Source organism: Spinacia oleracea, chromosome 4, assembly GCF_020520425.1.
Source record: "Spinacia oleracea cultivar Varoflay chromosome 4, BTI_SOV_V1, whole genome shotgun sequence".
Classification (NCBI taxonomy): domain Eukaryota; kingdom Viridiplantae; phylum Streptophyta; class Magnoliopsida; order Caryophyllales; family Amaranthaceae; genus Spinacia; species Spinacia oleracea.
Window position 1 is genome coordinate 143,779,140 of NC_079490.1, and position 12,570 is coordinate 143,791,709.

The 12,570-nt window shown below is 35.1% G+C and overlaps 3 protein-coding genes across 4 annotated transcripts; 1 reads left to right on the forward strand and 2 right to left on the reverse strand.

Annotated features, from left to right (window-relative positions):
- Positions 1-3,860: 3,860 nt before the first annotated feature.
- Positions 3,861-5,811, forward strand: LOC110805928 (B3 domain-containing protein Os04g0386900-like). 2 transcript variants are annotated; one of them, XM_056826472.1, is made up of 4 exons: positions 3,861-4,183; positions 4,282-4,356; positions 4,797-4,902; positions 5,029-5,811. In XM_056826472.1, exons 3-4 carry the CDS (start codon positions 4,801-4,803, stop codon positions 5,347-5,349), a joined length of 423 nt encoding a protein of 140 aa, XP_056682450.1. In that variant the 5' UTR covers positions 3,861-4,183; positions 4,282-4,356; positions 4,797-4,800; the 3' UTR covers positions 5,350-5,811. The 2 variants fall into 2 exon arrangements, with proteins under 2 accessions (XP_056682450.1, XP_021867243.1); XM_022011551.2 differs by lacking the exon at positions 4,282-4,356 and having other exon boundaries at positions 3,862-4,183; positions 4,799-4,902.
- Positions 5,812-7,455: 1,644 nt separating this feature from the next.
- On the reverse strand, positions 7,456-10,137 carry LOC130459841 (uncharacterized). Its single transcript, XM_056827442.1, has 3 exons — positions 9,576-10,137; positions 8,117-8,469; positions 7,456-7,784 (listed from the first exon to the last, which is right to left on the reverse strand). Exons 1-3 carry the CDS (start codon positions 10,135-10,137, stop codon positions 7,704-7,706), a joined length of 996 nt encoding a protein of 331 aa, XP_056683420.1. The 3' UTR covers positions 7,456-7,703.
- A 21-nt stretch (positions 10,138-10,158) lies between these two features.
- On the reverse strand, positions 10,159-10,945 carry LOC110805927 (F-box protein At3g26010-like). Its single transcript, XM_022011549.2, has one exon. The coding sequence runs from the start codon at positions 10,822-10,824 to the stop codon at positions 10,159-10,161; it is 666 nt and encodes a 221-aa protein (XP_021867241.1). The 5' UTR covers positions 10,825-10,945.
- Between the last annotated feature and the right edge of the window lie 1,625 nt (positions 10,946-12,570).

The following is a 12,570-nucleotide window of genomic DNA, read 5'->3' on the forward strand; positions in this document are numbered from 1 at the left end:
ACGTGCCAACATCGTACAAATAGTACGAAGGTACATCAATACAAGACAAAGCAAGACGGGGCCCGCATCCTTGTTTTGGCAGCATCTGCGCCACGTCAGCAGCCCCTGGCGCTGGTGCTGCGGTGGATGCTGGCGTTGGCTGGCGTTTAGCAGCAAATCCTCCTATAAAAACCCCTAATTCTGAGCATTATGGGGAGGAAAAAAAATCAAAACACAACGTCGTAATACAAAAATTGCCACTCAAATCAAAATCCAAAAAACCTTCAAAATCTCATACAATATTTCAAGTTCTAAGCAATTGGGAGCTCTAAACGAAATTCTTGCCTAAGCCTCAATAGGTAATTCCGAATCCCACCATAATCAATCATGTTTCTTTGATTTTTCTCTTTAAAAAATGATTAGTAAGTTGGCATTTTTAATCCTAAAAATGCCACTTACAACAATCATACATTTCTTTCAAAATCCAAACTTTATGTGACACAAAAAGCAAACTTTCAAGATTCAATGATGTTCATGGTTGTTTGTAATCACTTCCTTGAACTAAAACCATCTTCAAAATATGGAGTAATCAAAGATGATGCATTTCTAATGTTTAAAGGTTTAGTCTTTGAGATTCAAGACTCCACTTTTCAAATTTCAAGTTCAAGTTTCAAGATCCAATAATGTTTAGGGTTGTTCATAATCACTTCCCTAAACTAGGATTATTTCAAAGTAAGAGCACATCAAAGATTAAGCCTTTTCAACATTAAAAGGTCCGATATTTGAGATTCAAAACTCTTAAGTTCAAAGTTTCAAGTTCAAATTCAAAGTTTCAAGTTCAAGTTCAATATTTCAAAGTTCAACATTTCAAGTTCAATATTTCAAGTTTCAAACCTTTCAAGTTCAACTTCTATGTGCAAAATCTAGGATACTTTGGGTGAACAACCCATCCTTAAGTTGAGATTTTTTGGCTTTGAATCCGTGTCGGACGCACTTATTTTTAAGTAGCCATTTGGCGTTCGGATCTCATGTGCTTAAGTTCAATTTCAATATTGCAATTTCGATTCCGCAATTTCAATTATGCACCTTTCAATTCCGCACTTTTCAATTACGCAATTTCAATTCCGCATTTCAATTATGCAACTTTACTTGCCTAGTCCTTCTAGGCAATGTGGTTCTATTTCCTAGTCCATTTCTAGAGGGTCTTGTATTTTACTAATTCCGCACTTATTTTCAATTGTGATGTTGCTTTACTTGCTTATCTCTTTCATCACCTCACATGCTAAATTCAACAAAATACAAGGCTACACCACGCTTAACAAAGATAATTTCTTGGACAAACCGATCTTAGGTTCCCTTAAATTAACTTTAAAACAAAGTGGCCACAATACAAAGTAGAAATTCTATTTGTTCTAAATTCAAACCCACACAGTCTAAACTAGGGTATTTTTTCGACAATGTTGTGTCACACACTTGAATTATTTCTAAAGCTCGCGGAATAAGCATCTCGTTCCCTTGCTTGGATCTCACCCATCCGTTTCGAAGATTCAAAGCCTTATCCTAATAGAGTCATCTTTTTGGTCTTTCCAAACGAGACCCTAAACAATGTTTGGTGGCGACTCCTTCAAAGTACAAAAATACAAAGGTCCTAACACCGCCCCGTAGGAAGGGAAAGCAAGCACGAAAAATACCCGCCTACAGTAACCCTATGTTTTTAAAAGAGAAGCGTGACTTAAAATCACATTATTCAAGCACTATATGTATTAATAATACCAATTTGATACTTTTTCATACTAATTCTAATAAATACATCAAAATAAACTAGAATCAAGTTGTTAACTCTTTTTTTTAGGCATGGTCCACAATAAATTTAGTGTGGACCAAATCCAATTAAGGATCAGTGTTTTATATTTATAATTGTATATGGATTAGAAACTTTGATATTTAATTAGTTCATGAGTTCACGCGCGTCCCACGCAAACAAAGACATAAAACTAGCAAGTCGGCCGTTTTCGACACTAAAAGTATCATCTATGAACACAACTGCTCTATAGTAAATTGTATTGTTAGAGCATCTTCAACTGTAAGCTAATTGCTAAATTAGCTTGTCATGCCATGTAATATATCAAGCTACTTTTCTTTTTAGCTAGTTGGTACCTCAATGGCTAGCTAATAGCTTGATATTAATGTAATCTTATTTGCCAATCAATATTTTAAATTTAATTTAATTTAATATTATTTCATTGGCCAATTTTTTTCAAGCAAATTAGCTTGTTTTGGCCAAGCTAATTTATCATTTGAACTCCAATGGTTAAGCTAGTAGCTTGGAATTTCTAAAAATTGCAAACTAGTCTCTAGCTACAACCATTGGAGATGCTCTTACATAGCTACAAATCTACAATTATAAAAATAAATAAAAATTAACAAAACATTAATTAATACTCTATCGATCTCACTTCAATACCGTTTGTCTAAATCGATTTGGAGTATTAATACACTCTTCAACGTAATGTACTTTCTCATGTACTACTTCTGCTATTCCGAATTTGATACGTTCATCATAAATTTTTTATATAGTACTTGTAAGCTGTAACACTCGTAAGATGTCATTCCTCCACATTTATACATAGTACTACTCCGTATAAATTGCCAGGGGTAATTATGATAAATCAAGACCATTCGTCCTTATAAAGACTTACGGAGTAATATAAAAGCAGTGTTCTTTTCACCTTAAAAAGTAAATTTAAAGATCAATAAGTTCATATAAGTTCTAATTAGTTTTAATCAAGTCCAACAAATTCAAATTACTTATAATCAAGTTCAACAAAGTTTCAATTAGTTTTAATTAAGTTTAATAAAGTTCTTATCATGTATAATCAGTTTTTGTCATGTTTGATTAGATCGGATAAGTTCAAGTAACATTCGGGTTTAATATGTTGAAAAGACACACTCGTAATGTAGAGGCTAGATGTACACGTCTTTTGATTGAATAGTTGGTTGATTTAGTGTTGAAGCTTTTAACGCATGCAAAGCCTATATTTAATTTATCTATTGTGAATTACTTATTAGACACGTGGCCTAGTGGTTAATACAGAAAATCTAGTACGATATGTCTTACGTTTGAATCCCCTTCCCTATTTGTATTGTCCTTCTAACTCATTCCCGCCATTAAAAAAAACTAACTTGATACGTGTAAAACTTAAAAGAATGCAACGGCTATTTTGTAATCGAAATATGATGCTACGACGTAGGCTCACAGTCTAACACCCAATTGGCAACTGCAGTAGCTTTTGTGAATATTTTGGATAATAACAGGGCTCTGAGTAACTCTCCTCCTTAATTATTGTTATCCTTGTTTCCAAAAGAAAATGAAAAGAAAATGATGACCTGATCGATAACTTAAGCTGCATGCCGATTTGATTTGATTTGATTTGATTTGATTTGATTTTGCTATACTAGGAAAGAGTCTTAAATACTTGTACTATGTACTCCATATATCTTATTATCTCTGGATTTAAATTCAATTTAAGGCTGCATGGCTTAGTTTGGTAGCAGGAAGCTAGGTACGTGATCAATGTCTAGCTTGTTCTCCAAGGCTCTTGGTTTCCTGATTCGTGTAATAAGGACGATCAACATCCCATGATTTGATGATCATGCTTGCTAGCTTAACCGTACCCACTGATCGATTTGTGTAATAAGCAAGCACAAACCCGATCACAAACGTACGTTCGATATGTTAATGTACAATGAGTTACTCGATTCGATTCCGATCCGATCCGATCCGATCCATACATCTTTTTTGAGATGTGAAGCACATACATAAGTCTCAACTTCCTCCGATCCCTTTCACCTTAATTAATTAATTCAATCTTTTATACAGTAATTATGTCAATGACCAAAAGTATTTTATGATAGTTTACAACTCTAGAGATTTCGTGTTTTTATGTAATCGATAACTAGCTTATTTTACCCATTCAACATCATCGATCTTAAATTTACGTACTCGGTACTCTAGTCTTTACTCTCCCTCCACGTCACCGACCACCAATTGTTTTGTAGTTCTTTAAATATATAGCTTTTGCATTTGCTCTACCAATCACTCCATAATTAAGCTTCTCCATTATTTCATCCCTTAAGAGTTTGAATTGCACTCGCTTACATCTGCAACGTAGCTACACCCTTCTTCTTCTTATTCAAAGCTAAGGTTTGTCTAAATTTCGATCTAATCAAATTTTTATTTTTTATTTTTTATTTTTTTATGCGAAATCATAAAGCTAAGTTTACCCTTTTGTTTCTCAACAGCTAGCAAAACAATACTCCACTTACTAGTAGAAAGATCCATTATTTTCAGATATATATATGAACATAATTAAGCAGGTACCTAAAAGTGGCAAGTCATGTATCCTAATACTTATAATTATACTTTCCTTTACATTAAAATCATTACATATCCTTAAAAATGTGTGTGCTCTCGTGTAGACTTGTTTTCCAGTACGTGTTCACTTTGTATCTCTAAATTGGACATTTTATGTTTTTTTAAGCTATGAAGAAAGCAATAAATAAACTTAACTAAGCTTGAATTGATTAGTGGATTGGTTGAGTGTTGTCTTAGTTTCACGTACTTGTTAATTGTTATCGTGTATGACTTCCTGTTAGTTTGAGTCCTAATTAATTTAATGTTGTGAAAGAGTGATTTAGGAAAATGACTACAAAATTAATTATGGTATTTTGTTGGTAGCCAGCCAAAGTTAGAGTTAGTTTAGTTTTATGGTTTAAAGATTGATGGAGTATTATTTTATTTATTTATTTTGTAATAGAGATATGGGTTATGACGACATTGACATTGACATTGAGCCATACACGGGGGCACCTTACTTCCACCTCCTTGTTACTAAGACAATGGTTAATCCCTTGTATCAATTGGTACGTTGTTCTATCCTTTTATATTTCAATAATCAATACGAATATTTAATATACTACGTATGTTTTACGTATAAGCTAGTTTAGTTTGTAAATGAAATGATATTATTTTTTCTTTGTTAATAATAGACTCTTCCGCGAGGGGGTGCTAGATTACTCCCTGACATTTCTACTGAAGCCACCCTTGTTCGCGGAAAACGGGAATGGAAGGTGTTCTTTAATGGGACTCATAAAACCCATAAAAGACTGGAGCTTGGTTGGAAAGCTTTCGTGGACGACAACCAACTCAAAGTTGAAGATTTCTGTACTTTCGAAATCATGCCATGGACACCCAAAGATATCGATAGTACCCCTTTGAAGTTCAAGGTTCAAGTTTTTCGATGTGACCTTCCAGCCGCTCTCCTCGAGAAGATAGATGGTACAAGCAACAATCCCGCACTCGTTGAGTAATCATTTGTTAGTTCAGTGTCCTGTTTATTGTACCACCAAGATACAATGTTTCCTTCTTTAAGCATGGGAAGGTCAGAGGGACACCATGAATGATAGGATCCACCTTCTCCTCCATACACCTTCTTTCACAATTTTGGGTCTCCATTGTCAATTACTATTCACTTTTCTTTTTTTAAGAAGAAGAAATTAATAATTAATAATTTGTGATGGTTATGGTTATGGTTATGGTTATGTATGTGAGAGATTATGAGAGGTTTAAGGGGGTATTTATAGCAATTAGAAAAGATTTTCGGGGTCGGGGTGACTTCAACTTTGGAAATTGAGATAGAATGGATTACCTTTATTTGGATAGAATTAAAGATAGTGATTTTTATCCCGATTTGGATAGAATCAAATTGAAGTAATTTCAGTGTTACCATGATTATATCCTATTATGATTATACTACGATTAGTTTTCTTGGATGAGAAGAAAGATTATATTACAATAACTACTACTCAATATTCTCATCTTTAACGAGTCTAAATGAATATCACTTATCTGAATATCACTTATCTAATTGAGGTTGTCTTCCTTTTTTTTTCTGAATATCGCTTATCATATTATCTGAATTTATTAAATATCTTAGCTGAAAAGTAGATGGAAAAATTCTAAAGTAGACGTCCTCCACCTAAGTTTAAACTTATCAATTTCGACTTATATTATCCAAACATATTAATCCCTCTGTATTTTATTAGGAGTCACACTTATTATATCCAGACGTACTTTTTTACGAGTTACACTTTTATTTTTGGTCACTTTTATATCCGCTCATTAACTATTTACTATTTTTTACTTCTATGACCCTTAGATCATAAATAATTCCATTTTTGATAATTTGTATACCCCATTTGTTTTTTATATATTTCCTTAATTATTGTCAACTACCACTTATATACTTCGTACTTCCTCCGTTCATAAATACTCGCAACGTTTGTCACTTTCACACATGCCAATGCACAATTTAGATTGTCAATATCTTAAATTGTCTTCAAGCAAAAATTATAAAAAGTTGATATTTTGAAAATAAGTATTGAGACAATACATGACTATCTTTTATTTGGCATATAAATCACCAACAATACTCAAAGTAGAATATGTGAATAGTGTAAAAATATGAAACGTTGCGAGTATTTATGAACAGGGGAAGTATTATTTTTCCTTTGAATGGAACTACCATTTTTTATTTTTTTTTGAGGGGAAAATGTAACTACCACTTATATAATTGTCATATCTAATTTATTTTTATTTTTTTAATATTCATACCGGTCAACATGTGACTCCTAAAACTATAAAAAGAAAGTAGAACTAAGATGAAAATTATTAGATGCACCCAGATGCACCGTGCACTCAATGGTATTTCTATGCATCCGGGTGCACCTAATATGTTCTAGAATTAAGATAGGCAAGGTGAAGCTGAGGAAAACGAAACACTAATACAGGTAATACAACGACCTACTTTAGAGTAATTTAATTTTAGCTTATCTTAAATTAACTTAATTCATATCTTACCTTATCTGAAGTTATTAAAAGTTAAATTATCTAAATTTGTACTCTAAACTCAACTTATTTTCTACTTATAAATCTAAAATCTAAACAATTGCCTGCTTTCTTTGATTACTTCGAATATACAGCATATTTGTAAAGATACGGAGTATTAATTTACTTGTATACTACTACGGAGTATAATTAATATGAGTGGTTTTGTTTTTGAAGGAACACCATTACCATACATATATACAAATCATCCAATTTAGGCTTGCAAGCAAATAGAATAATCCATGAAAGATCAATTGGACGTATATTATCCGAAGCTGAGCATAAGTGAAGTTATAGGTATTCCAGATAAATCAGATTGATACTCTTAAGATGAAAGAAAATCCTGATAAAGTTGCAACTTAAGAGAAACAACACACAATAGTACTCTAGGCGCATCACATATGAGACATGAGCAACTACCAACCAACAGAAAGAAAAACCCACATCATGTGAGCAACCGAGATGCAGGAAACAAAGTGTGTTAAAACTTAAAAGATAACACAAAACACCATATGACAACTCCAAAGAGGTAAAGTGGAAGTTCCCAAATTTTCAGATATTAACAATCCATACACGTGGAAGTTATAAAGCCGCGCAGTCATCTTACATAAATTAGTCTATTGCAACATTAGACATATCAACAGAACTGATATCAGCTCAGAACATCTACTTAATAAAATACCAGAGACAGAGAGGGACTACTAGATTAGTTCAGGCATTAAGTTGATAATTAAGGCTTTCTTCTCACAAGAGGAATTGAAGCAACCTGCTGTTCAGATTAATTAGTGTGCTGCTTATCCTCCATGTGAACATCACAAGCTGCACCTCCATCATCATACTCACATCCCATATAGGAAACCTGGCCAAGATAAAATTAGGTTAAGAACTCAAGTTATTCAACAAGGCTGCTGGGATGCATGATCATAACTCGTAAACAGAATAACCCTTGACCAAAATAGTACTCGAAAAATAAAATGAATGAGTTGCAAAAGAAATTCATCTTGTGACAGACGAATTAGGTATGGATCAAATACTGGTGAAAGCTCCATCCACCCCCATACCACCAAAAAAAGGTTTAGAATACGGAATTGCATTTCATTATTTACAGAAAAAATACTGGATGTATTGCTTAGAGCATTATCATTCCTTTAAAAAGCAACTTGATATAAGATAAATGTAAAAGGCGCTTACCTTCTCAAGAAAGGTCTTGATTTCAGCAAGTTGCTTCTTCATTTCTTGGTCATTTGGCTCCAACTTCAAGGCATATACAATATCCTTCATAGATCCTTCAAGGTTACCGAGTTCTTTTCTAGCTGTTGCTCTGCGTGCATATACTTTGAAATACTTGCTGCCCAAGTTCAAGGCCTCAGTACAATCGTCCTCGGTCTCATGGTATCTACCGACCTTGAGATATGCCAATGCCCTGTTTGCATAAGCGAAAGCATTAGGTGACAGAGCTATGCTTCTGGAGTAGCATTTTATAGCTTCGTCGAATTTCTTGTTCTTGAAGAATCCATTGCCGTTGTCTTTCTCATAGGCAGCATCTGCAAAATCCCACCCAAGCTAGGTTTACAAAACTTGGGTACTTCAGTAAAACAATTAGGAAAACCGAGGGGAAAAAACACCCCAAGCAGTGGAAAATGGAGACAAGAAATGGCCTCAAATACTGGAATACCACAAACTTACGTGGCATATTATTTGACACAACTAGAACTCATGCAAAAATGAGTATTTTACCTAGTGTTCTCAATGTCAAGAACACAATATGCTTCCTCAAGTGTAAACTTCAAGGTTCAGGTAAGCTAACAAGAGCATCCTGAGTATGCAACTCATATATCTATCATCAAATAGGGATCTAAAAAGATATATATGCATATGGGGATGGATTATCAAAAAACTACTACATCTTAGCAGAAAGTACTTCAAAACAAAGAGCTTATTGAGGCAAACATTATGTGTACATGTTTGTCATCAGTAACCTTACGAGGCCAGAGGCAGAAAATAAGAACAGATTGTGCTTCACAGAAACAGGAGAAGACACAAGTAAAACAGGTAAGACATAACAAATCACAGTTATTCAAGAATGCTTTGACAGATGACACAAGATGCACAAGTTGGACATTAGAAATCATGATTCTTAAAGAATGTTGAATTCGAAGTGATGATAGCACAAGCCTAGATGTAAAATGTTAAACGCTCAACAAACCAAGTAGTGCATAGTGAATGCTGCAATCTACCACCAGTTGCATCTAAAAAACATCAGTCACAGGACAGGATTACTTAAATGTTCAAATAAAACTGCCAGACAACATGATCATGAATGTTCAATGTTAAGCTCTAAATAGAACATCAAAATATACAAATGAGACATCATACCCAGAGCATAAGAGTCTAGATAAAGAAATAATATATTTTTCCTGTTCTCTGCACCATCAAAACCTTAGAGTCTCATGCATTAGGCATTTTCTCAGGCCTCAAGAAGAATTGAAATGCCCCATTCGATAGAGCAGGCGGATGTATTATCAGTAACTACAATTAGTTATAATGTTATATAAGGTCATATGGCAAAACATAACTTCAGATAACCACAACACTATGAACAAATTATTCACTAATCAGAGCACAACAAACCAATAAAAGAGCCACTTACACAACCGTGGGGGGAGTGAAGTTGGCCAACATGGGAGCACAAATGGGATAACAAACTTATGCTCAGTGAAGCTGGCAGTAGTCTCCACATTTCGAGTCAAGAAATTATAGGAAAAAATACGATCTCCCGTCTCAAAGAAGACAGTATCCACCTCAAAAGGATGGAAGAAACAAGACCGGAGTAAAGGCTTCTTCATCAAATCCAAATAACTATCAACAGGCACTTTATAAACCATATTCCATTCATTTACACTTGATTTATAATCCTTTAACCTCCAGACCTTCAACCAATGATCTCCTTCTCTGGATGTATCGATATAGTGAATACACTCTCCACTTCCGAAAATGCCCCGTTCATCCTCCAGTTTAGGAGTATTGAATGGCTTCTCAGACCCCTCAGGAAGCGGAATAAACCGACATCGAGCACGCTCCTTCTCATTCTCCACACCATCAAAAGGGTCATCATCATCCCAAGCAATAATCCCACAACTCAAATCAAACCAAAACAAACGCCCGGCAAAATCAAACACCCCTTCACCCCTCCAAAAATGCATCCCAAGCATATAATTAGCAGGTTTATACACTCATTTCCCCGTATCAGAGGAAAAACACAGCAAAGTAGCCGAATCACTCCCGATGAGAGGCCGATACTCCACAACCAGAAACTTCTCCACGACCCCCCCACATGAATCATCAAGCCTAGATATAAACCCAACAGAATTCAGCTTATTTATCAGTTTCCTGGGTTTAGGAAGTGGGACCCACTCACCGGTAATTGGGTTGATCACAAACAAAACCTCTTCAGTTCTACGCTGAGAGAAATAACTAGGGTTTTTCTCATGCTCTTTGTATGGATCTCTCTCGACACCGAGATTAACTAGAAGCAAACCATTACTGGAGGATAAAATTACTGGTGGGGATTTTGCAGAAATCCAGTCAGAAGTAATTGGTTCATAAATTAAACGATGAACATTTACAGAGAGTAAACACACATTAGGGTTTTCAGCTGGGTTGAAATGAGTTACCACTTCTTCTGATTCGGTGACGATTCGGTCGACGATCACCCATGAAGAAGTAGATGAAGATGAATTACGAGAAATGTAGGAGTTAATAAATTTGGAGTTGCAGATTTTGGAATTCCAGGTTTTCGAAACGCATTTGAGTCGACAAATTGATTTCACTGGTAATCGGGTTAAGATTTCTGTAATTAACTCACTTGGAAATTGAACATGCAATTTTCGTTCCGACATTCTTTTGATCCGACAAAATGGATTTGTGCAAATGTTTTTGATAAAATAGGGTTTTTGATTCGAACATGCGGCTGGGGTATATGAAATGGGGTTTTTGCTGACTTTTTTTTTCTTTACTTGGTGGTACTTTTCTCAATGGTACCGACTCGTAAACCTAGGGATGTTAATGGCATCAGGACCCGACCCTATTCGGTCAGATTTCACCCGTTTAAAGTGTATTGATGCAATAAAATTAGATCTATAGGATCCGGGTCAGATTTGAGTCTTTTACTATCATTTACCCCCTCCGTCCCGGAATACTTGAAACCGTTTGACCGACACGGAGTTTAATTTATTATAATTGACTTCTTATTTAATTGAAAGGTATATAATAGTGGGGTATTTTTTTAATATAGATAGTGGGATGTGGTGGGGGATCATGAATTTTTTAATGTTTATTTGGGGTAGTATTGGTGGATCCTTAGTTAAGGTGAAAAAATAATAAAATATTATGTAAAGTTTCCATTTTTAGAAGCGTTTCAAGTAATCCGGGACGGCCCGATAAAGAAAGCGTTTCAAGTATTCAGGGACGGAGGGAATATGAGTCAGGAATGGGTCCAAGTCCGACAGCTTTAGACCTATATGGTTGGCTTTTGAAAGCCAACCATGATTCTATAAACGATAAGTCTAAATTAATAATTATTGGGTTATTTCTAAAATCAACCATGATTCCATAGAGGAGAAATCTAAAATTAATAATTATTGGGTAAAGTCAACTATAAAATGAAAGGTCAACGTTCTATTGTTTGAAGTCACTCTAATGTTGCGATTAAACCAAAATTAGAATAAAATTATCTGATTTGATGAACTGTATGAAGAACAATTATTGCATCGTAGACACTCACTGTCCTAAAAGACGTCCGCGCTACCTCCCGGTGCAGTAGAACAGAATGCGGTCGCCCTCCAGGATTAGCGCAACGCCGACTTTGTGTGCACTCACAAAACCGGATGGAGGTCAGAACATATGCCCAAAACCGTGAGAGAGAGAAGATTGTGTTTTGTATTTTCTGGAAAATGTGTTTGAATGTTGCTGTGTTTTGAATTGAACCAAAATGCTGATTAAGTAACCAGAATTGAGGAAATGCAACAATCATAAACGGCGGGAACAATAATTAAAGATTGTAACGGCAAAAAACGGACAGAAATAATTAATGTTGTAAAGAAAGTCATTAAGGTTAATTAATCCAACGGTTAACAAGGACTTAACCAAACAGTCTGGTACCAAAAAGAATAGGTAAGGCCACAAAACTCACCCCACACCCGCGAATTGCATTCCCAAGTACCAAGGCCCATGGCCCACGGCCAAGCCGGTCTGGCGCGCGCGTGTGCGTTATGTGTCTACCCATACCACTCTCACACTTTCTCAAACAAGAGTTACACCCACACCCCAATTAATAAACAAAGAGAATATGAGGAGCTTTTCCAATGTGGGACGACTCTCTTATTTAACACTCTTTTCTTTGTGTTTCTCAATGAGAACTTCCAACAATCCCCCACAGGTTCGAAGATGTGGAAAAGAAAGTAAGAAGAGAAGGATATTGGTTTTGGCAAAACAAAACAATTGAATAAGTGTTAATGTCTTTCGACTTGAATTAACACTTAGTGAAGTTTAAGGTATGATCTCTTTCCTACCAAGTGACTTCCGTATTGAACTTGATAGGGAGTTAGAAACCCGTCACTAAAAGCACGCAACTGAATATGTATGAT